This window comes from Salvelinus fontinalis, chromosome 37, assembly GCF_029448725.1.
Source record: "Salvelinus fontinalis isolate EN_2023a chromosome 37, ASM2944872v1, whole genome shotgun sequence".
Classification (NCBI taxonomy): Eukaryota; Metazoa; Chordata; class Actinopteri; order Salmoniformes; family Salmonidae; genus Salvelinus; species Salvelinus fontinalis.
Genome location: NC_074701.1, coordinates 27,641,029 through 27,665,393, shown reverse-complemented (window position 1 = coordinate 27,665,393; position 24,365 = coordinate 27,641,029). Strand labels below are relative to the sequence as shown.

Here is a 24,365-nt window from a genome sequence, read left to right as displayed (position 1 = left end):
TCTCATAGCAGGGTTTCAAGTGATGCACTTCTCAAGCAAATGTTTATTTCAGTGAAGTGATAAAGATAGACGGGCTAGGTACAGCGAATGGGTTCACACTTTAAATCAACCTTTTGTACTTTTTCAGCTTTGAGCAACACCACGTTCCCTTTTTGTCCCCACTCAATTAATTCAGTATTGTCCTTTCTCGTACGCACGTTAAAACGGTGACGTTTTCTGCCAACTATAAAAACTTGCATCTCTTTTATATTCAGGATGTTTGTGCAACCTAAGCCAATTAATGGATGCTGTTCTCCTAGTGTAACTAGCAGTGTTTGAATAAATATTGATTGCAGAGTCTTTGGACAAATCCCCAGAGCTGATGGTTGTACACAGTACCCTCAAAATGCCTGCAATATCAGACCTCAAAATCAAAACAGGTTTTGTGTACACAGTAGGTTTAGTTAAAGTGTTTACGTAATCAAGGTATGGAACAAATTAGTCAGTATGAGGAGTACTCATAGGTGGACTGGTCTCATTCAATGGAGAATAAATGTTACAGAAATATACACAGGTGGCCTCCCGAGTGGTGCAGTGCTAGCTATGGCACTAGAGATTCTGGGTTCGAGTCCAGGCTCTGTCGCACACCCAAGGGACGGTGCACAATTGGCCCAGCATCATCCGGGTTAGGGGAGGGTTTGGCCAGCAGGGATGTCCTTGTCCCATCGCACACCATCGACTCCTGTGGCGGGCCGGGCGCAGTGCACGCTGACACGGGTGTATGGTGTTTCCTCCAACACATTGGTGCGGTTAGCTACCGGGTTAAGTAGGCATTGTGTCAAGAAACAGTGTGGCTTGGTTGGGTGGTGTTTCAGTTGACGCTCGACTGTCACCTCTCCCGAGTCCACCCGGGAGTTGCAGCGATGAGACAAGTCTAACTACCAATTGGATACCACAAAATTGGGGAGAAAAAGGGGTAAAAAAAGATATATATACACAGGTTGTTAATATAATGGAGTGAATATACTAAGATACCGTGGACAGTGATCGCCAGTCCATGGTGGCGCTGCCGATGTAGATGTGCTGCCTGTCCACCACCCAGAAAGAAGAGTGCAGAAAGCCTTTGGTCAGGGCTGTCATGTTAATATAGTGTACCTCACCTACACAGGTAGGAAAAGACAGAATCGACAGAGATAGAAATCTCAACATTTGATTGTACAGTGCTGTGAAAAAGTATTTGCACCCTTTCTGATTCTCCATTTTTGATATTTTTGAAATAGAATGTTATTGCTCAGTCTCTAACATCACTGTGGAGGAATTCTGGTTCACTCTTGCACGCAGAACTACTTAAACTCAGCGACATTTGTGGGCTGCTCATTTCAAGTCCTGCAACAACATCTCAATTGGGATAAGGTCTTGACTTTGATCAGGCCATTCCAAGAACTGATAATATTTAGTATCAAAATATCCTAAAGTAGAGAAAATTAGAAAGGGGGCAAATACTTTTTCACAGCACTGTATGTTAATATTGCATGTAAGATTAGTCATGATGTAATATCCCTCATTGAGATAAGTGTCGAGACCATTTTGTAGATACTGTAGTGAACAGTGGGGCAGGGAAGCGAAACTGAGTCTCTAGTGTGAACGGGAAGGCAAGTTCCTGTGCTTTGAATCAGACCCCTGACACGTCCGGGCCGTGCGTTCCTCACAGCCGCCATTCCACTTCTGACACCATTGTAGCGAATGGCGACGGAGGGAAGCAAACCCGGGTCACTGGTGTGAAATACAAACACCCTACGCATCCTGTCAACAGGCATCACGGCAATGGGGTTAACCCTATTGGTGCATTGCGTAAGGGTGTGTGCCTTTTAAGTCGCTTCCCTGACACTGTTCACTACCCAGTATTTTCTATAAAATGGCAATATACTGTATACGGAATGTAAATGTCGCTGTAGCTCTGGTCTTGTGGTTGACAACATGACTCACTGTGACGAGACAGGCTCTTCAGCTCTGAAGAGTTGATCATTCCACTGGCTATCTTCAAATTGATTCCCTTCTTCTTCAGCCCCTGCAGTCTTTGCAGCAAAGCCTCACCCTGTAACCAAGAACACAATCAATTGGATCACCATAGGTCAGGGGTAGGCAACTAAATTCAGCCGCGGGCTGATTTGTCAAAGCGGGTGGTCGGGGCCGAAACGTAATTATAATAATTTGTACACTGCAAAATGACCCCAAGTAAGCACCAAAATATACTGCATTTGAAACTAACAATCATTTCATACATAGATTACATTGAGACACAATCATACACTACCTGACCAAAAGTATGTGGACACCTGCTCGTCAAACATCTCATTCCAAAATCATGGGCATTAATATGGAGTTGGTCTCCCCTTTACTGCTATAACAGCCTCCACTCTTCTGGGACGGCTTTCCACTAGATGTTGGAACATTGCTGCAGGGACTTGGTTCCATTTAGGCACAAGCGCATTAGTGAGGTCGGGCACTGATGATGGGCAATTAGGCTTGGCTCGCAGTCGGCGTTCCAATTCATCCCAAAGGTGTTCGATGGGGTCAGGGTTCTTCCACACCGATCTCGACAAACCATTTCTGTATGGACCTCGCTTTGTGCACGGGGGCATTGTCATGCTGAAACAGGAAAGGGCCTTCCCAAAACTGTTGCCAAAGTTGGAAGCACAGAATCGTCTAGAATGTCATTGTATGCTGTAGCGTTGAGATTTCCCTTCACTGGAACTAAGGGGCCTAGCCCGAACCATGAACAACAGCCCCAGACCATTATTCCTCCTCCACCAAACTTGGCACTATGTATTGGGGCAGGTAGCGTTCTCCTGGCATCAGTGGAAACGCGTCCGTCGAACTGCCAGATGGGGAAGCGTGATTCATCACTACAGAGAACACTTTTCCACTGCTCCAGAGTCCAATGGCGGCGAGAGTCCAACGCCACTCCAGCCGAGGCTTGCCATTGCGCATGGTGATCTTAGACTTGTATGCGGCTGCTCGGTCATGGAAACCCATTTCATGAAGCTCCCGACGAACAGTTATTGTACGGTTGTTGCTTCCAGAAGAGGTTTGGGACTCGGTAGTGAGTGTTGCAACTAAGGACAAACAATTTTTACGCGCTACGCACTTCAGCACTAGGTGGTCCCGTTCTGTGAGCTCGTGTGGCCTACCACTTCACGACTGAGCCGTTGTTGCTCCTAGACATTTCCACTTCACAGTCGACCGGGACAGCTCTAGCAGCGCAGAAATGTGACAAACTGACTTGTCACGTTGAAAGTCACTGAGCTCTTCAGTAAGGCCAGTCTACTGCCAATGTTTGTCTATGGCAATTGCATGGCTGAGTGCTTGATTTTATACACAAAAGTATCTATTTTTATTTTGTGGGAATACTTGGTAACAGATTTCCTAAATATTTATTTTTTTGCTGAATTGTAATTTAGTCTTTTTTTTAAATAATAAAAAAAAAAAATGCATTTTATTTTTATGTAATTTTTAACATTGGGCCAGGCTCCAGCAATTATAATTGTGTAGGCCAGAGGGCCCCCAAGTGCAATTTCTCTCCAGTTAAACTGCCAAGGGGTGCCGTTAGGCCTAATGAACTAAACGGCAGTGGGTAGATACAGGGGTTGTCCAAACCTCAACGCTGCCGTTATAGCCAAACCCCTGTGTAACTTTAGCCTCGGTGTAAGCAGGAGTGTTTTAGTGCTAATGGCCATCAGATGGGGGGGGGGGTCTACTGGTGAGCCAACACAATAGATGGGCTTGGCTTTGGCTGCAACCTACTAATGGCACATTCTGGCAGGAAGTGGTCATACCCAGTCTGCATAAGTCTATAAAGACAATGTGTGAGAGATGGATAAGACTGGACTTAAGGCTGATCTTTGAAGCAACAAGAAGACACAGCAGCTGGAATAAGGTGAACAAGATATGTATACATACTCCCTGGATACAGTTATTTATTGTTTTCTTTATTATATACTTTTAATTATTTTAATTATTATTTCGAGTATTTTATTTATAAGTGCACTGTTGGGTAGAGCTCGCAGTTAAGCATTTCACTGTGCTTTTACAATAAAACTTGAACTTGAGCTATTTGTATTCTTGGTTGAAGAACAGTAATGAGCATCTTATACAATAAAATTGGTTGACAAGAAAAAGAGCATTAGCAAAACTGCCACGTAAAGTAAGTGTTATGGCTAGGTGTGATAAACAGTAATGCCTTATTTGGCCTGGGGGCGCTTCCTGTTTGGTTGTTGTGCTTACCTGCCTAGAAGATTGTAGGAATCTGGATTCATAGTTGGAGGAGTTCAGGTTCCATTGAGGTGACACAATCTCCACAGAGTGACCAGCCACTGCCAGGTCCAACAGGCTGTGCAGCCCAGCAGAGAGGGGGAGGTGGGACGTAGCATTCTCAGAGAAGGTGACATCTTCTGGAATATTCTCCACAAGCACTACCCTGAGATTGAAAATGAGTGAAAAAACATCCTAATTTAATGATGACAAATGGCTGTTTTTTAGCCTTGTAATTGAAAAGACCTGGAAGCCAGAGAAGTTGAATTAAAGAGGTGTTATTTTAATAGAGTAATTTACAGCACAGAGACAATTACGTCTGTCTACATTAGCCAAAGAATCATCCGTAACTTGTGCAGCTGTCTTGGGATGTTGTAAAACGAGGTTAAATGCATTGACGTTCACCTATGATTACCTCCTACACTATATTTCAGAACATTTTCCATCTAGACATTATTATCACCGAGATCGGTTGTAGGGGTGAATAGAAGAGTGGCTGGACTGCCTTCTAACAGGAACACCGTGACAGAACTCTAAAGGAACTGTAGCACATTTTCCAGGACATCATTTAGAATCATTATCTATGCATCCGGCTGCTTTCAAGTAGAGTGAATTATAGTATCATAAATGTAATGGAAATGAAAGATGAAAAGTTTTAAAAGGCTTCTAAACCCAGCCAGTGAGTCTCAACACCAATAGTCAGTCATCAAGCCTGGGTTCAAATAATACTTATTTTCTTTGAAATACTTCAAGTAATAGATTGAGTCTGCTTGGATGGTCAGGGTTTGCATTTTTGGGGATTATTCCATTGGTTCCACTGCATCAGGCAGGCTCAATTACACAGTTAAAGTATGTAAAAGAATTTGAACCCAAGTTGTAGTTTTTTTCTTTACCCAACCAAATTGGCACTCCAGCAGGAAATCTCGCTCTCCGAGGCCAACATGAGTAAGGTCTTTAGATCAGGTTTAACACTCGCAAGGCCAGACAGTATTCCAGGGCGCATTCTCAGAGCATGCGCAGATCATCTGGCACGTATATTCACTGTCATTTTCAACCTCTCCTTTGTAAGGCTGGTTACGGCACATATCAAAGCCGTCATCCCAGACACCTTAGACCCACTCCAATTTGCATACCGCCCCAACAGATCCATAGACGACGCAATCTCAATTGTACTCCACACTGCCCTCACCCACCTATACTGTATAAGAGGAATACCTACAGTTGAAGTTGGAAATTTACATAAACTTAGGTTGGAGTCATTAAAAAAAAAACTTGTTTTTCAACCACTCCACAAATGACTTGTTAACAAACTATAGTTTTGGCAAGTCGGTTAGGACATCTACTTTGTGCATGACACAAGTAATTTTTACAACAATTGTTTACAGACAGATTATTTCACTTATAATTCACTGTATCATAATTCCAGTGGGACAGAAGTTTACATACACTAAGTTGACTGTGCCTTTAAACAGCTGGTAAAATTGCAGAAAATTATGTCATGGCTTCTGATAGGCTAATTGACATCATTTCAGTCAATTGGAGGTGTACCTGTGGATGTTGCATGACTTCCTTTATCCAATGGCTAAATGTAGGAGGAAACCCATCTTTCAGAGCCATTCAGGTTTGATAAATGCATGCAGTGCATTTAAAGCACTCAGGCTGACACACTAAATCCAATATGTTTACCTTATTTTCAGCACTCCTGCTGGGCTAGAATGGGGTTTGAAACATTAAGGAGAGCAAAGAACTATTCTTTGCCACCCAAATGACAGGGCAACCTGGACTGAATTTGCAATGTACAGAAATGTACTGCGTGGTGTGTCTATGAAATTGAAATAGAAAACATTCTTGACAGATGTAACACATTTCTTGGAAGATTTAATTCAATTAGCTATGATCAATTAGCTTTGATGATGTCCTTATGGCCCAGCACACAGTTTGACGTACATCTTTGTTTGTTAGGTCGGATCTGTATTTGTTGTCAGGTTGCTATGACATTGTAAGTCACTGATATACACTGCTCTAAAAAAATAAAGGGAACACTAAAATAACACATCCTAGATCTGAATGAATGAAATATTCTTATTAAATACTTTTTTCTTTACATAGTTGAATGTGCTGACAACAAAATCACACAAAAATTATCAATGGAAATCAAATTTATCAACCCATGGAGGTCGGGATTTGGAGTCACACTCAAAATTAAAGTGGAAAACCACACTACAGGCTGATCCAACTTTGATGTAATGTCCTTAAAACAAGTCAAAATGAGGCTCAGTAGTGTGTGTGGCCTCCACTTGCCTGTATGACCTCCCTACAACGCCTGGGCATGCTCCTGATGAGGTGGCGGATGGTCTCCTGAGGGGTCTCCTCCCAGACCTGGACTAAAGCATCCGCCAACTCCTGGACAGTCTGTGGTGCAACGTGGCGTTGGTGGATGGAGTGAGACATGATGTCCCAGATGTGCTCAATTGGATTCAGGTCTGGGGAACGGGCGGTCCATAGCATCAATGCCTTCCTCTTGCAGGAACTGCTGACACACTCCAGCCACATGAGGTCTAGCATTGTCTTGCATTAAGAGGAACCCAGGGCCAACCGCACCAGCATATGGTCTCACAAGGGGTCTGAGGAGCTCATCTCGGTACCTAATGGCAGTCAGGCTACCTCTGGCGAGCACATGGAGGACTGTGCGGCCCCACAAAGAAATGCCACCCCACACCTTGACTGACCCACCGCCAAATCGGTCATGCTGGAGGATGTTGCAGGCAGCAGAACGTTCTCCACGGCGTCTCCAGACTCTCACGTCTGTCACATGTGCGTGTGAACCTGCTTTCATCTGTGAAGAGCACAGGGCGCCAGTGGCGAATTTGCCAATCTTGGTGTTCTCTGGCAAATGCCAAACGTCCTGCACGGTGTTGGGCTGTAAGCACAACCCCCACCTGTTGAGGTCGGGCCCTCATACCACCCTCATGGAGTCTGTTTCTGACCGTTTGAGCAGACACATGCACATTTGTGGCCTGCTGGAGGTCATTTTGACGGGCTCTGGCAGTGCTCCTCCTTGCACAAATGCGGAGGTAGCGGTCCTGCTGCTGGGTTGTTGCCCTCCTACGGCCTCCTCCACGTCTCCTGATGTACTGGCCTCTCTCCTGGTAGCTTCTCCATGCTCTGGACACTACGCTAACAGACACAGCAAACCTTCTTGCCACAGCTCGCATTGATGTGCCATCCTGGATGAGCTGCACTACCTGAGCCACTTGTGTGGGTTGTAGACTCCGTCTCATGCTACCACTAGAGTGAAAGCACCGCCAGCATTCAAAAGTGACCAAAACATCAGCCAGGAAGCATAGGAACTGAGAAGTGGTCTGTGGTCACCACCTGCAGAACCACTCCTTTATTGGGGGTGTCTTGCTAATTGCCTATAATTTCCACCTTTTGTCTATTCCATTTGCACAACAGCATGTGAAATTTATTGTCAATCAGTGTTGCTTCCTAAGTGGACAGTTTGATTTCACAGAAGTGTGATTGACTTGGAGTTACATTGTGTTGTGTAAGTGTTCCCTTTATTTTTTTGAGCAGTGTATGTTTCACTTAGACCTGGATACCTTAATGGAGAGACACTAGACCCTATGTGTTTCTAAAATGTATTTCAAGTTTTAATGTCATGTGCACAGTGAACTACCTTTCTTGCATGCTCCAAACCCCCAAATGCAGTAATCAATATCAATGTAGCACTAAAAATAACATAAGGTAGAACAAAAACACACAAATAAAAATAAGAACATGAGAAAGTAAAAGCTATGTACTGTACAGGGTCAGTTCAAATACCATATAAACAATGTGCAGGGATACTGGAGTGATAGAGGTAGATATGTACAAGGGTAAGGTGACTAGGCATCAGGATATATGATGCGTAAATGATTGTATGGCCACGCGTGTGTTTTGGAGTCCTGTGAGTGTTCATACAGAGGGTTCAGAAATAAAACACGGGTCAACTCAGATAGTCCGTGTAGCCATTTTGTTAGCTATTTACCAGTCTTAAGGCTTGGGGATAGAAGCTGTTCAGGAGACTATTGGTGTCCAGACTTTTTTTAATCCCTTATTTATTATACTTTTTTTAATCCCCTTTTCTCCCCAAATTTGTGGTATCCAATTGGTAGTTACAGTCCTGTCCCATCGCTGCAACTCCCGTACGGACTCAGGAGAGGCAAAGGTCGAGAACCATGTGTCCTCCGAAACACAACCCAGCCAAGCCGCACTGCTTCTTGGCACAACACCCGCTTAACCCGGAAGCCAGCCCCACCAATGTGTCAGAGGAAACACCTGGCAACACCTGGCAACCGTGTCAGCGTCCATTGCGGCCGGCCATCCACAGGAGTTGCTAGTGCGCAATGGGACAGGAACATTCCTGCCGGCCAAACCCTCCCCTAACCCGGACAACGCTGGGCCAATTGTTCATCGCCCCATGCGTCTCCCGATCGTGGCTGGCTGCGACAGAGCCTGGACTCGAACCAGGATCTCTAGTGGCACAGATGGCACTGCGATGCGGTACCTTAGACCACTACGCCACTCGGGAAGCCCCGTTGGTGTCAGACTTGATGCACCGGTACTGCTTGCCATGCGGATGCAGAGAGAACAGTCTATGGCTTGGATGGCTGGAGTCTTTAATGATTTTCCGGGCCTTCCTTTCACACGCCTGATGTAGAGGTCCTGGATGGCAGGGAGCTCGGCCCTAGTGATGTACTGGGCTGTCCGCACCACCCTCTGTAGTACCATGCGATCGAGACCGGTGCTGTTGCCATACTAAGCAGTGATGCAGCCAAGATGCTCTCAATGGTGCAGCTGTAGAACTTCTGAGGATTTGAGGGTCCATGCCAAACGTTCTCAACCTCCTGAGGGGGAAGAGGCACTGTCGTGCCTTCTTCACAACTGTGCACGTGTGAGTGGACCCTTTTAATTCCTTAGTCATTTGGACACCGAGGAACTTGAAGCTCTCGACCTGCTCCACTGCAGCTCCGTTGATGTGGGTGGAGGGGGGGCGTGCTTGCTCCCCCCCTCCCCCCCTCCCCCCAGATCCATGATCAGCTCCTTGGTCTTACTGATGTTGAGGGAAAAGTTGTCCCGGCACCACACTGCCAGGTCACTGACCCCCTCCCTGTAGGTTGTGTCGTCGTAGGCTGTGTCATCGTCGTCGGTGATCAGGCCTACCACCCTCATGTTGTAAGCAAACTTGATAGTGTTGGAGTTGTGCATGGCCACACAGTTGTAGATGAACAGGGAGTACAGGAGGGGACTAAGCATGCACACATGTGGGGCCCCCGTGTTGCAGGTCATCGTGGCGGAGGGGATGTTGACAACCCTCACCACCTGGGGTTGGCCCATCAGGAAGTCCAGGATCCAGTTGCAGAGGGAGGTGTTCAGTCCAAGGGTCCTAAGCTTGGTGAAGAGCTTGGAGGGGACAATCGTGTTGAACGCTGAGCTGTAGTCAATGAACAGCCTTCTCACATACAGTTGAAGTTGGAAGTTTGCATACACCTTAGCCAAATACATTTTAACTAAGTTTTTCACAATTCCTGACATTTAATCCTGGTTAAAATTCCCTGTCTTAGGTCAGTTAGGATCACCACTTTATTTTAAGAATGTGACATTTCAGAATAACAGTAAAGATCATTATTATTATTATTATTTTTATTTTATTTTATATTAACCCCTTTTCTCCCCAATTTTCGTGGTATCCAATCGCTAGTAATTACTATCTTGTCTCATCGCTACAACTCCTGTACGGGCTCGGGAGAGACGAAGGTCGAAAGCCATGCGTCCTCCGAAGCACAACCCAACCAAGCCGCACTGCAAGGATATCCCTACCGGCCAAACCCTCCCTAACCCGGACGACGCTAGCCCAATTGTGCGTCGCCCCACGGACCTCCCGGTCACGGCCGGCTGCGACAGAGCCTGGGTGCGAGGCCCCCAGAATTATTTATTTCGGCTTTTATTTATTTCATCACATTCCCAGTGGGTCAGAAGTTTGCACACACTCAATTAGTATTTGGTAGCATTGCCTTTAAATTGTTTAACTTGGGTCAAACTTTTCGGGTTGCCTTCCACAAGCTTCCCACAATAAGTTGGGTGAATTTTAGCCCATTCCTCCTGACAGAGCTGGTGTAACTGAGTCAGGTTTGTAGGCCTCTTTGCTCTCACGCTTTTTAAGTTCCGCCCACAAATGTTCTATAGGATTGAGGTCAGGGCTTTGTGATGGCCACTCCAATACCTTGACTTTGTTGTCCTTAAGCCATTGTGCCACAACTTTGGAAGTATGCTTGCGGTCATTGTCTATTTGGAAGACCCATTTGCGACCAATCTTTTACTTCCTGACTGATATCTTGATGTTGCTTCAATATATCCACATCATTTTCCTCATGTTACCATCTATTTAGTGATGTGCACCAGTCCCTCCTGCAGCAAAGCACCCCCACAACATGATGCTGCCACCCCCGTGCTTCACGGTTGGGATGGTGTTCTTCGGCTTGCAAGCTTCCCCCTTTTTCCTCCAAACATAACAATGGTCATTATGGCCAAACAGTTCTATTTTTGTTTCATCAGACCAGAGGACATTTCTCCAAAAAGTACGATCTTTGTCCCCATAGTGCAGTTGCAAACCATAGTCTGGCTTTTTTATGGCGGTTTTAGAGCAGTGGCTTCTTCCTTGCTGGGCAGCCTTTCAAGCTATATTGACACAGGACTCGTTTTACTGTGGATATAGATACTTTTGTACCCGTTTCCTCCAGCCTCTTCACAAGGTCCTTTGCTGTTGTTCTGGGATTGATTTGCACTTTTCGCACCGAAGTACGTTCATCTCTAGGCGACAGAACGCGTCTCCTTACTGAGCGGTATGATGGCTGCGTGTTCCCATGGTGTTTATACTTGCATACTATTGTTTGCACAGATGAATGTGGTACCTTCAGGCATTTGTAAATTGCTCCTAAGGATGAGCCAGACTTGTAGAGGTCCACAATTGTTCTTCTGAGGTCTTGGCTGATTTCCCATGATGTCAAGCAAAGAGGCACTGAGTTTGAAGGCAAGCCTTGAAATACATCCACAGGTACACCTCCAATTGACTCAAATGATGTCAATTAGCCTATCAGAAGCATCTAAAGCAGGGGTGTCAAACTCATTTCGCATCGTGGGCCACATACGGCCTAGGGAGATGTCAAGTGGGCCGGACCATTAAAATTATACCATACTCTGCTATAAATAACCAAAATATGTCTTTCCTTTGTTTTGGTGTAAAGAAGCACAAGAACATTAGGAAAATATTGAAATTTAATGAACTATCCTTTTACAAAACATTTCATGAAACACCTCATATTTCCTTAGACAAATGTGCAATTTACTTTTTTCATTCACAAATATGCATTGCAACTGATCCCACTGATTGTACAAAGGCACAAAACTTTAATTGGTACTGAAAAATATAGTAATGCACTTTAAGATTAAATGAGATTTTTAAAACCACTTACACATACGCATATAAAATCTAAATGTAATCCCTGCGTACACCTTACAAACTAAGGAGAGTGATTTTAAATGTGTAATGAAGAAAGTGTTCGCCTGTCCTGTAAATCTGTAAACTTCATACATGAAACATACATACACATACAATACATACTGAAAATTTATGGAGTTGTATGAACAGTAGAATTCCATCACACAACTTTTGTTTTGAAGCTGCTGACTAACATTAAAGTGCACATTTTTTAAATCACCACAGTAAGGATTCATCTTCACAGAGCTGTATTCTTTCAATGCAAACAGTATCTAAGGCAGCATTTTAAAGGTGTTAGTCTAGTCTGGACTTGTATTTGTTCCTGAAACTTGGCATCTTTTGGCCTGTACAAGTGCATCAACACCAGGTGTCATGTCCTGACTAGCTGTCACTTTCAGAATGTCATTTAAGTGCTTGTTTGTGAGCCTTGAACGCACAAACAAGCCAGTCCACTCTTGAGCCAGTCCACTCCAACTCTGTCCAATGCAGCAACGACAGAGCCGAAAATGTCCTCGGCTGTTGTGGTGTCCATCATTGGCACCAACTCAAGAAACTCTTCAGTAACAGTCAATGTCTCATCAACTCCTCGAATAAATATGGCCAGTTGGGCCACGTCTGTGATGTCAGTGCTCTCGTCAATTGCCACGGAAAATGCAATAAATGACTTGACTCTCTGTTTCAATTTACTGTCTAAATCTGCCGATAGTTCCGAAATCCTCTCTGCTCTAGTATTCCTCGTCAGGCTAATATTGGCAAAAGCTTGTCGCTTCTCGGGACATACAAGTTCAGCCGCCTTCATCATGCATCGTTTAACAAAGTCACCGTCGGAATACGGCTTCGATGCTAATGCTATTTCGCTAGCAATTAGGTAGCTGGCTTTTACCGCTGCTTCACTGACTTCTCGGCTCTGGATGAAAGTTGACTGCTGTTTCCTCAGACCCGCCAGCAATTCGTTAATCTTATCTCTTCTCAGTTGTCCTTGCAAGCCGTCATATTTTTCGCTGTGATGAGTCTCGTAATGGCGTCGAATATTATATTCCTTCAATACCGAAACTTGTTGCAAACACACCAAGCACGAAGGTTTTCCGTGCATCTCTGTAAATAAATAGGACGTGGTCCATTTTTCTTTGAACATTCTACACTCCTTATCTACTTTTCTCCGTTTGGATAACGACATTTTGGCTAATGAGGGTGTAGCGGAGAGGTAGAGACCAAGGTATTAACAACGTCGTAACAAGCAGCAGATGGCGCATTGATACCGTCTGCTGTTTTCAGTCTGTCTCAGTGATGCGGCTTGTCTTCTACTCTGATGGAAAGAGTGCGCCCCTTAGCGGATAATCCATGAATTGCAGCGAATTAAAAATATTAATTCCATGTCTTTTATGCATTTTTTCCACTTTCAAATTATCCTGCGGGCCTGATCGAACCTCCTTGGGGGCCGGTTCCGGCCCGCGGGCCGTATGTTTGACACCCCTGATCTAAAGCAATGATATAATTTTCTGCAATTTTCCAAGCTGTTTAAAGGCACAGTCAACTTAGTGTATGTACACTTCTGACCCACTGGAATTGTGATACAGTGAATTATAAGTGAAGTAATCTGTCTGTGCATAATTTTTCCAACAATTGTTTACAAAGTAGATGTCCTAACCGACTTGCCAAAACTATAGTTTGTTAACAAGAAATTTGTGGAGTGGTTGAAAAACAAGTTTTAATGACTCCAACCTAAGTGTATGTAAACTTCCGACTTCAACTGTATATAACTCAAAATCTTTATAATACCTGCTTTAAGTCTGGTTTTGGGGTGGTGCTCTGCTGGAGCATTGGGATAGGTTTAATCTGGTACGGGATCAGTGTGTGTTCTGTTAGAGCATGGGGGGTTGGGGTGGGTTTGATCTGGTACGGGATCAGTGTATGTTTTTCCCTCTACCTGTTCTGTCTTATCTGTATAATTATAAAAAATGCAACAAAAAATTACAAAAAACTAAATTGCTCCTGCTTTATCTTGCCAGATTATTGATTCATACCGATCCACTACTGAGCACACATTCTTCATGCTGGGAAATGGTTCAATATTGGAGGAAAACGCCTCCAGAGTGGCGCAGCGGTCTAAGGCAATGCAGCACTCTAGCGACTCCTGTGGCGGGCCGGGGGTATGCACGCTGACAAGGTCGCCAGGTGTATGGTGTTTCCTTTGACACATTGGTGAGCCGGACTTCCAGGTTAAGTGGGCATTGTGTCAAGAATCAGTGCGGCTTGGCGGGGTCGTGTTTCGGTGGACGCACGGATCTCGACCTTCACCTCTCCCGAATCCGCAAGGGAGTTGCAATGATGGGACAATTGGACACCATGAAATTGGGGAGAAAAAAAAGGGGTAACCCCCAAAAATATATATATAAAAAACAGAGGAAAACACAGTTAATCACATAAAACGGTAATAGGGCGAGTCAAGTGAGATGTTGAGCAGACATTCAGTTCCTGGCCCCGGTTGAGTCAGCAAGCAGACAAAATACCGTCAGTGCTGCAAAACCAAATTGACCAGTGGCGTACCAGAAACAGTGACTGGGTGACTAACCACTTGAAATCAGGTCATGACGTTGGAGAAAAATGAATATGGTAAAGGACACTGTGTTCATATGTTCCATAAGGAAAGCACTACATATCCCAAAGAGAATGGTAGTCAAACAAATGTGTTTGTGAAATGAACTTGGATTGATTTAGGTTAGGATCAAGAAAGTATGGTAGATTATTCTGTAAACTTTAAATCTCTAAAACATGAATAGCCAAAATGCAATAACACACAAACAAGCAAACCCTGGAAATAGCATGCAAGATTCAGAGACTGATAAAATGAACAGTCACTCCATGCATTATTTCCCATTAGAATTAGAAACACAAAAGTGGCACCACACCAAATAGGACAGATAGATACTAACCATCTCATGATGAGAAAACCAGGAAAGAAGAACATGTCATCTTAATGAGAAAAAACAACCCATTTCACTCAATAAATAATGCATGGGGATTATTTATGCCTCTAACAACAAGCAGGTCTCTGTAAAGTGAGGAGAGCATTTGTTTCAGCACTAAGGACGTCCATAGATTTATTTACGCTGCGTGCACATTAGGCCACACTCATTTGAAATCCCAATGTGCAGCCGTGTGTATTACTTGATACCCAAGTGGAGGAAACTTCAGTAATTTTCAAAGTGAAAGCTAAAGTTTTAAATCTCTGGAATGACAATGAAATCCCTCCCACCTATCTGAAAGGCTGATTTCAGTGTTGTTGATGTCCTTCGGTGGTACATCCATGACACGCACAGAGCTGCTAAAGAAGAAGTCCAGTTAAACCCAACGGCTCTGCGAACGGGCAGGATGCCTGTCCAGGCAGACACACTGGAGCAGACTGGCATGTTAAATGGTGGAAACTATTTTGATAGTAGCAGCCAAGGCTCTGTGAATTTTGAATGAGACCCATGATGGATGACTAGCTAGATATGCCTGGAATTGATCAGTGTTTTCACGTATTCTTTATGACATCACAATAGGAATAGGCAAATTCATATATAGTACGGTGACGTAAGTCATGAAAAAAGTATTATTATGCATTATTGTAATGCCATTACAAATGTCTTATATATTGCTTCTGTCCGTCTTTTCTTACACTTTAAATCCCCGCCCCCATTGCCCCACAGGAGGCCTTATGCCGCTTGCCAGGCCGAATTTGTTCTTAATTGACTTGACTGGTAAAAGAAAAAAATACAATGGCTGGGAATACTCAAATACAGATACAGTACCATTCAAGTTTGGACACACCTACTCATTCAAAGGTTTTTCTTTAAGACATGAAAAATATGAAATAACACATATGGAATCATGTAGTAACCAAAAAGAGTCTAAAAATCTGATTTATTTTAAAACATAAGTGTTTGAGATTCTTCAAAGTAGCCACCATTTGCCTTGATGACAGCTTTGTACACGCTTGGCATCCTCTCAACCAGCTTCACCTGGAATGCTTTTCCAACAATCTTGAAGCAGTTCCCACATATGCTAAGCACTTTTTGGCTGCTTTTCCTTGACTCTGCTGTCCAACTCATCCCAACCCATCTCAATTGGATTGAGGTCGGGTGATTGTGGAGGCCAGGTCCTCTGATGCAGCACTCTATCATTCTCCTTCTTGGTCAAATAGCTCTTACACAGACTGGAGATGTGTTGGGTCATTGTCCTGTTGAAAAACAAATTATATTCCCACTAAGCCCAAACCAGATGGAATGGCGTGTCGCTGCAGAATTCTGTGGTAGCCATGCTGGTTAAGTGTCCCTTGAAGTGTCCCAGTGTCAACAGCAAAGCACCCCCACACCATCACACCTCCTCCTCTATGCTTTACAGTGGAAACTACACATGCAGAGATCATCCGTTCACCTACTCTGCGTTTCACAAAGACACGGCGGTTGTAAGCAAAAATCTCAAATTTGGATTTCCACTGGTTTAATGTCCATTGCTTGTGTTTCCTGGCCCAAATCTCTTCTTATGATTGGTGTCCTTTAGTGGTGGTTTCTTTGCAGCAATTCGACCATGAAGGCCTGATTCACACAGTCTCCTCTGAACAGTTGATGTTGAGATGTGTCTGTTACTTGAACTCTGAAGCATTTACTTCGACTGCAATTTCTGAGGCTGGTAACTCTAATGAACTTATCCTCTGCAGCAGAGCCATCTCTGGGTCTTCCTTACCTGTGGTCCTCATAGGAGCCAATTTCATCATAGCACTTGATGTTTTTTGCAACTGCACTTGAAGATACTTTCAAAGTTCTTGACATTTTCTAAATTGACTGGCCTTCATGTCTTAAAGCAATGATGGATTGTAATTTCTCTTTGCTCATTTGAGCTGTTCTTGCCATAATATGGACCCTGGTATTTTACCAAATAGGGCTATCTTCTGTATACCACCCCTACCTTTTCACAACACAACTGACTGGCTCAAACACAATAAGGAAAGAAATTCCACAAATTTACTTTTAACAAGGCACACCTGTTAATTTAAATGCATTCCAGGTGACTACCTCATGAAGCTGGTTGAGAGAATGCCAAGTGTGCAAAGCTGTCATCAAGGCAAAAGGTGGCTACTTTGAAGAATCTCAAAGATTTGTTTAGCACTTTCTTGGTTACTATATGATTCCATATGTGCTATTTCATAGTTCTGATGTCTTCACACTATTATTCTGCAATGTAGAAAATAGTAAAAAGAAAAGAAAAAGACTTGAATGATTAAGTGTGTCCAAACATTTGACTGGTACTGTATATATGGGGATAAATTCCAGAAATAAAATGTAAGAATCTCACAGCCTCGGCCTGAGACTGGATTTAGTATGTTTCAGCCCTGGAGTTTCATTGAGTTATATTACTGCTGTCAGTGGCTTAGACAATCCATTAATTCAGACTCCAGATGCTGGCAGAAGTTTGAGCCTGTTTGGTTACTGTATAGAATATGACCCAGGTAGAGTGTCTTGGATGCTACTGACTGAAGGTCTGCCAGAAATAGTTAACAGTCATCATTCCTTTATAGGGCACTGGGTGAATACTGACTGCACTGGTAATTAGTAGCCAAAAATACATGTTTGACAAACTGTTCTTATGCCCCTTGATTCATTATACAGTTTAGGTGACATTAAAACAAACATTTGATGGGGACTTCCATGTATAACGTCTTGTACGAAGTAAATAAACAAAAAGTCTAGTTCTCCCACTGCATTATCAGGAGCAGTGGATTCCATAGATATATTTTAATCAAAGGTCTACCAGTAAATGAGACCAGTAACCCTTTTCTAGGTCCATCACCATCCGGAAACTACATTATTTAGTTTCAAGTCTGCCACTACACAGCCTTGGATCAATATGTACCTCGTCAACAGACATTCAATACCAGCTGTTAGACAAGTACAGCAATGCACAATATGATTGCATCTAATTGGCTACAGGAATCTTTGGATTAACCTAAAGTTGTGAGGTAGAATATCATTGCAATAATGCATTAGTTGATGGTAGACACTAATAGCTTAATACACCTTGTATTGCAGTGTGCGCAGTTTGACAATCGGGTATAGGACAATTTGACATTACTCATGCGAGACAGGAAAAAGGAGCTCAAACAGTATACTAGAGCCTACAATGTAAAACATCTGCCGCTGTGCCCTTGAGCAAGCATACCACACTGCATCCCACTGCTGGCTTGCCTCTGAAGCTAAGCAGGATTGGTCATGGTCAGTCTTTGAATGGGAGACCAGATACTGCTGGAAGTTGTGTAGGAAGCACTCTTTCCTCTGGTCTAAAAAGATATATCCCATTGGCCTGTGTAGGGTGCCGTCTTCGGATGGGACGTTAAACAGGTGTCCTGACTGTCTGTGATCACTAAAGATCCCATGGCACTTATTGTAAGAGTAGGGGCATTAACCCCGGTCTCCTGGCTGTATTCCCAATATGGCCTTCCTATCATCATCGCTACCTAATCATCCCCAGCTTCCAATTAGCTCATTCATCACCCCCCATCCCCTGCAACTATTCCCCAGGTTGTTGCTGTAGATGAGAATGTGTTCTCAGTCAACTTACCTGGTAAAATAAGAGTCAAATAAATAAAAGCAAGGCACTTAACCCTAATTGCTCCAGGGGCGCTGTACAATGGTGACCCTGGACGTAACACCAACTCCCTGAGGGTGTCTCCGGGGGAGTTGGGATATGCAAGAAACACAGTTCCATTACACTCGTGTGTAAAATAACAAATATAAGCACCCCTCAAATTATTATTATTAGTCTGAAAAGTATAAAAAGGACTTCAGCACACTTGAAGTGAAAGAGCTGTAGAGAGATGTTATCACAGAACATTATGTTCACTAAGCTCTACCATGGCATGGCAACATTTCATCATGAACAGAACCCCAATCATTCTAAAACAGCATTCCATGCATAATCCTAGACAATTAATGCTAAGACAGCAGGAGCCAATGGGATCAGACATGGCAAGATACAGTAGGTCCTGAAATAGACCAAGTTAACAGCAGGGAAATGTAGCACTGGTCAACAGTGGCTCCAAATGCTGACAGTTTACAAAGAGTCATAAGGAAGGAAGCAGCACCATGTCGATCATTATGAACTCCTCTCTGGCACACTGCAGCCCTTATCTGGGAAAATGTCTGACGCAGCACAGAAGTTTATCCTGCACACAGGATATTCATTTGATTAAATATTCTGTTTACAAGGCCTATGTGCCCTAATCCAAAAATTAATACAATTTTCCCCCTGAAGCAGACTTCCTGAATACAAGCAATACAAGATCCCTGCCTCATAAAGGTCTTGGCCTATGACACATACAAAATTGTATATATATTAATGCCAGATTTGGAGAAATATGATTCCCATAATTGACATTAATGTCTTGATCGAAGTCATACATTTTCTCTACACCACACTGACTTAGCTTACTAGGCAAAGGGGATAGGTTCCACTCTGAATGAGCACAGTGGATTTCTCTCTTCCTCAAACAAACCCATCGCTCAAGATAGATTATTTCTCACACAATGCTTTCAGATGTGCCCTGTCATCGATGCAGCCCAACAGAAGGCCATCTATGTGGACACCTGTTCATCGAACATCTCATTTCAAAATCATGGGCATTAATATGAAGTTAGTCCCCCCTTTGCTGCAATAACAGACTCTACTCTCCTAGGAAAGCTTTCCACTAGATGTTGGAACATTGCTGCTGGGACTTGCTTCCATTCAGCCGCTAGAGAATTAGTGAGGTCGGGCACGGATGTTGGGCGATTAGACCTGGCTTGCAACCGGCGTTCCATTTCATCCCAAAGGTGTTCGATAGGGTTGAGGTCAGGGCTCTGTGCAGGCCAGTCAAGTTCTTCCACACCGATCTCGACAAACCATTTCTGACCTTGCTTTGTGCACGGGGGTAATGTCATGCTGAAACAGGAAAGGGCCTTCCCCAAACTGTTGCCACAAAGTTGGAAGCACAGAATCGTCTAGAATGTCATTGTATGCTGTAGCGTTGAGATTTCCCTTCACTGGAACTAAGGAATATAGGCTGAACCATGAAAAACAGCCCCAGACCATTATTCCTCCTCCACCAAACTTTACACTATGCATTGGGGCAGGTAGCGTTCCCATGGCATCCACCTAACCCAGATTTGTCTGCCAGATGGTGAAGCAAGATTCATTTTTATTTATTAAATATTTTATTTAACCTTTATTTAACTAGGCAAGTTAGTTAATAACAAATCAAATTCTTACTTACAATGGCGGCCTACCAAAAGGCAAAGGGCCTCCTGTAGGGACAGGGGCTGGGATTTAAATAAAAAACTTTTTTTAATATATAAAAATAAAGGACAAAACAAAAATCACAACAAGAGAGACAACACAACACTACATAGAGACCTAAGACAACAACACAGCAAGGCAGCAACACATGACAACACAGCATGGTAGAAACAAAACATGGTAGCAGCACAAAACATGGTACAAACATCATTGGGCACAGACAACAGCACAAAGTGCAAGAAGGTAGAAACAACAATACATCACACAAAGCAGCCACAACTGTTAAGAGTGTCCATGATTGAGCCTTTGAAGAGATTTGCGATAAAACTGTCCAGTTTGAGTGTTTGTTGCAGCTCGTTCCAGTCGCTAACTGCAGCGAACTGAAAAGACGAGTGACCCAGAGATGTGTGTGCTTTGGGGACCTTTAACAGAATGTGACTGGCTGAACGGGTATTGTATGTGGAGGATGAGGGCTGCAGTAGATATCTCAGATAGGAGGGAATGAGGCCTAAGAGGGTTTTATAAATAAGCATCAACCAGTGGGTCTTGTGACAGGTATACAGAGATGACCAGTTTACAGAGGAGTACAGAGTGCAGTGATGTGTCCTATAAGGAGCATTGGTGGCAAATCTGAAGGCCGAATGGTAAAGAACATCAAGCCGCTCGAGAGCACCCTTACCTGCCGATCTATAGATTACGTCTCTGTAATCTAGCATGGGCAGGGTGGTCATCTGAATCAGGGTTAGTTTGGCAGCTGGGGTGAAAGAGGAGTGATTACGATAGAGGAAACCAAGTCTAGATTAAACTTTAGCCTGCAGCTTTGATATGTGCTGAGAAGGACAGTGTACCGTCTAGCCATACTCCCAAATACTTGTACGCGGTGACTACCTCAAGTTCTAAACCCTCAGAGTTAGTAATCACACCTGTGGGGAGAGGGGCATTATTCTTACCAAACCACATGACCTTTGTTTTGAAGGTGTTCAGAACAAGGTTAAGGGTAGAGAAAGCTTGTTGGACACTAAGAAAGATTTGTTGTAGAGCATTTAACACAAAATCCGGGGAGGGGCCAGCTGAGTATAAGACTGTATCATCTGCATATAAATGGATGAGAGAGCTTCCTACTGCCTGAGCTATATTGTTGATATAAATTGAGAAGAGCTTGGGGCCTAGGATTGAACCTTAGGTACTCCCTTGGTGACAGGCAGTGGCTGAGACAGCAGATTTTCTGACTTTATACACTGTACTCTTTGAGAGAGGTAGTTAGCAAACCAGGCCAAAAGCTTTGACCAGGTTAATAAAAATAGCAGCACAATATTATAACAAACCAGGCCAAAGACAGCCCACAAGAATGGAATAGTCTACCATATCAAATGCTTTGGCCAAGTCAATAAAAAATCAAAAAATTGCCTCAAAACATTGCATAGAATCAAGGGCAAAGTCGACATCATTGAGGACCTTTAAAGTTGCAGTGACACATCCATAACCTGAGCGGAAACCAGATAGCAATAATATAGACATCAAGAAAGCCAGTCAGTTGATTATTGACACGTTTTTCCAACACTTCTGATAAACAGGGCAAAATAGAAATGGTCCTATAACAGTTAGGATCAGCTGGATCTCCCCCTTTAAATAAAGGACAAACCGGGGCTGCCTTCCAAGCAATGGGAACCTCCCCAGAAAGGAGAGACATGTTAAAAAGGTTGGCGAGAGGCTTGATGATGATAGGGGCAGCAACCTTAAAAAAGGGTCTAAACCATCTGACCCAGATGTTTTTTGGGGGTCAAGTTTCAGGACCTCCTTTAGCAACTCGGACTCAGTGACTGCCTGCAAGGAGAAACTTTGTAGCAGGGCAGGGAAAAAAAGAGAGAGAAGCATCGGGGATAGTCGCATTAGAAGGGGTGGAGGATGAGGAAATGTTGGATGGGCAAGGAGGCATGGCTGAGTCAAATAGGAATCCCGACTGTCAGACACAACCATATCATCACCTTTAAGGGACATGGGCAGCTGTAAGGAGGAGCGTTTATTTTCCAGGTCTTTAACCGTTTTCCAGAACTTCTTGGGGTTAGACCCACAGAGAGAGAACTGCTCCTTAAAGTAACTAACTTTGGCCTTCCGGATAGCCTGAGTGGACTTATTTCTCATTTGCCTGAACGAGAGCCAGTCAGCTTGAGTATGCGTGTGACGAGCCTTTCGCCAAATGCGATTCTTGAGGTGGAGTAACTCTGCAAGATCACGGTCGAACCAGGGGCTGAACTTGTTTTTAATTGTCATTTTCTTTATGGGGGCGTGTTTGTTGACAATACCACTGAAAATATTAAAAAAGAAGCTTGATCCTCTTTGACAGAGGGGATCAAGCGGATTCTATACCATTTTACAGAGGCCAGTTCATGAAGGAAGGCTTGCTCATTAAAGTTTTTTTAGCAAGCGTCTATGACAAATCAGGACAGGTCATTTCACTGAGCAGCCATTACGAACACAGGCTGTAAAACAGTGTTCATTAAAAGGTCATTACAGAAAACACCAGACTGATACCTATCAGGATTATTTGTGAGGATAACATCGAGGAGAGTGGCCTTTTCTGGGTGTTTGGAGTCATACCTTGTGGGATTGGTAATAATCTGAGAAAGATTTAGGGAGTCCCATTGCTTTAGGACTTGGTCAGGTGGATTAAGCATGTCCCAGTTTAGGTAACCTAACAGGACAAATTCAGACTTTGTGTAAGGAGCCAGGAGAGAGCTTAGAGCAGGTAGGGTACAGGCCGGTGCTGATGGAGGACGATAGCACCCAGCAACAGTCAACAAAGAGCTATTTGAAAGTTTAATACTTAAAACCAGCAAATCAAATTGTTTGGGGACAGACTTGGGGGAGACAACCAAGCACTGAAGGTGTTCCTTGGTAAAGATTGCCACTCCCCCACCTTTGGAAGGTCTGTCTTGCCGAAAAAGGTTATAACCAGAAAGGTTAACATCAGTATTCAAAACACTCTTCCTTAACCACATCTCAATAATGACCAGCACATCTGGATTGGAGCTGTGAACTCACACTTCCAATTGATACATTTTAGGTAATAAGCTTCGTGTTAACGTGCAGAAAACCCAGGCTTTTACGAGAGCAGAAATCAGTGAAGCAGATATCAGAGCACAAGTGAGAATTGGAGCTAACAACAGTAGATGGGCCTGGGTGTACATGCACATTTCCAGATATCATCAACAGTAATACAATCAGGGAGAGCTCTGCAGTGCTGATTTATGACATCTGATTGTGCATCAGATGACAACAAGATCATATTGTACAGCAATTTCATCAGGTAAAATTAATACAAAGCCGGCGAGAGGTGGTTAGAATAGGATGGGAGTCCAAAAGTCTGTGTAACCAATAGTCAGAGTCTCGAGTGTGGGAACAAACAATCTGTTACATGGTTGGATAAAGAAAGTTTGTAGTCAACAAAGCATGCAGGAGTCATGAGGCAAATAGCAAAATAGCAAGATGCACAAGATTAAAAAAAAGATTTAACGACTTGGGGCGAGCCAAGTAAGTTCTGAGTCACTCGCCCCAACAGTGCCTGTGTGCTGGAGGCAAGTGAAAGCTTTGAGGTGGGGGGGGTTACTTGTACCAGACGGGGAGACAACCAGGGCAGATGGTGACCAGATCGCCAGGTGGAATCCAAGCAGCAGTGCAGCAGGCAAATGGAATAAGTGTCACACCCACTTGGGAGAAGCTTTTATTTCTGGAGGCAGATTTCTTGTAGAAAATGCCAGTGGACGGCCCTGAACAGCAGGAGGGGGCTTCGAGGCCTCTGGATTTGGGTGGGGTATTTGTTGGGCTCAAAGGCATCGACACATCTCGCTTCACACGTCAGTGCTAATTGAAGTTGTAGCTCTTTGTCCTAGCAAGCTTTGTAGCCTTAGCATTCAGTCCTTATAAAGTAAAATATATCATTGTATTATATTTTTCTTCTTGACTTTTGAAAGTAAAAAAATTGCTTCAGACTAAGCATTACTCACTCAGTTCCAGGTTGGATGGTGTTTTGTTTATTTGTTTGCCAGAGCATTTACTGTCAACACTCCAGAGAATGCGTTTCCACTGCTCCAGAGTTCAATGGCGGTGAACTTTACACCACTCCAGCCGATGCTTGGCATTGTGCATGGTGATCTTAGGCTGGTGTGCGGCTGCTCGGCCATGGAAACCCATTTCCTGAAGCTCCCAACAAACAGTTATTGTG

The 24,365-nt window shown here is 43.7% G+C and overlaps 1 protein-coding gene across 2 annotated transcripts in view; it reads right to left on the bottom strand.

The window, feature by feature from the left end:
* The window catches only part of LOC129836451 (inactive phospholipase D5-like), a 73,984-nt gene that overhangs the window by 11,815 nt on the left and 37,804 nt on the right, over positions 1-24,365 (bottom strand). For both annotated transcript variants that reach the window (XM_055902630.1, XM_055902631.1), the window contains exons 3-5: positions 4,264-4,456; positions 1,966-2,074; positions 1,015-1,139 (exon numbers count right to left, since the gene is read on the bottom strand). In XM_055902630.1, coding sequence (XP_055758605.1) covers positions 1,015-1,139; positions 1,966-2,074; positions 4,264-4,456 — 427 coding nt within the window. The remainder of the gene's footprint in view (positions 1-1,014; positions 1,140-1,965; positions 2,075-4,263; positions 4,457-24,365) is intronic.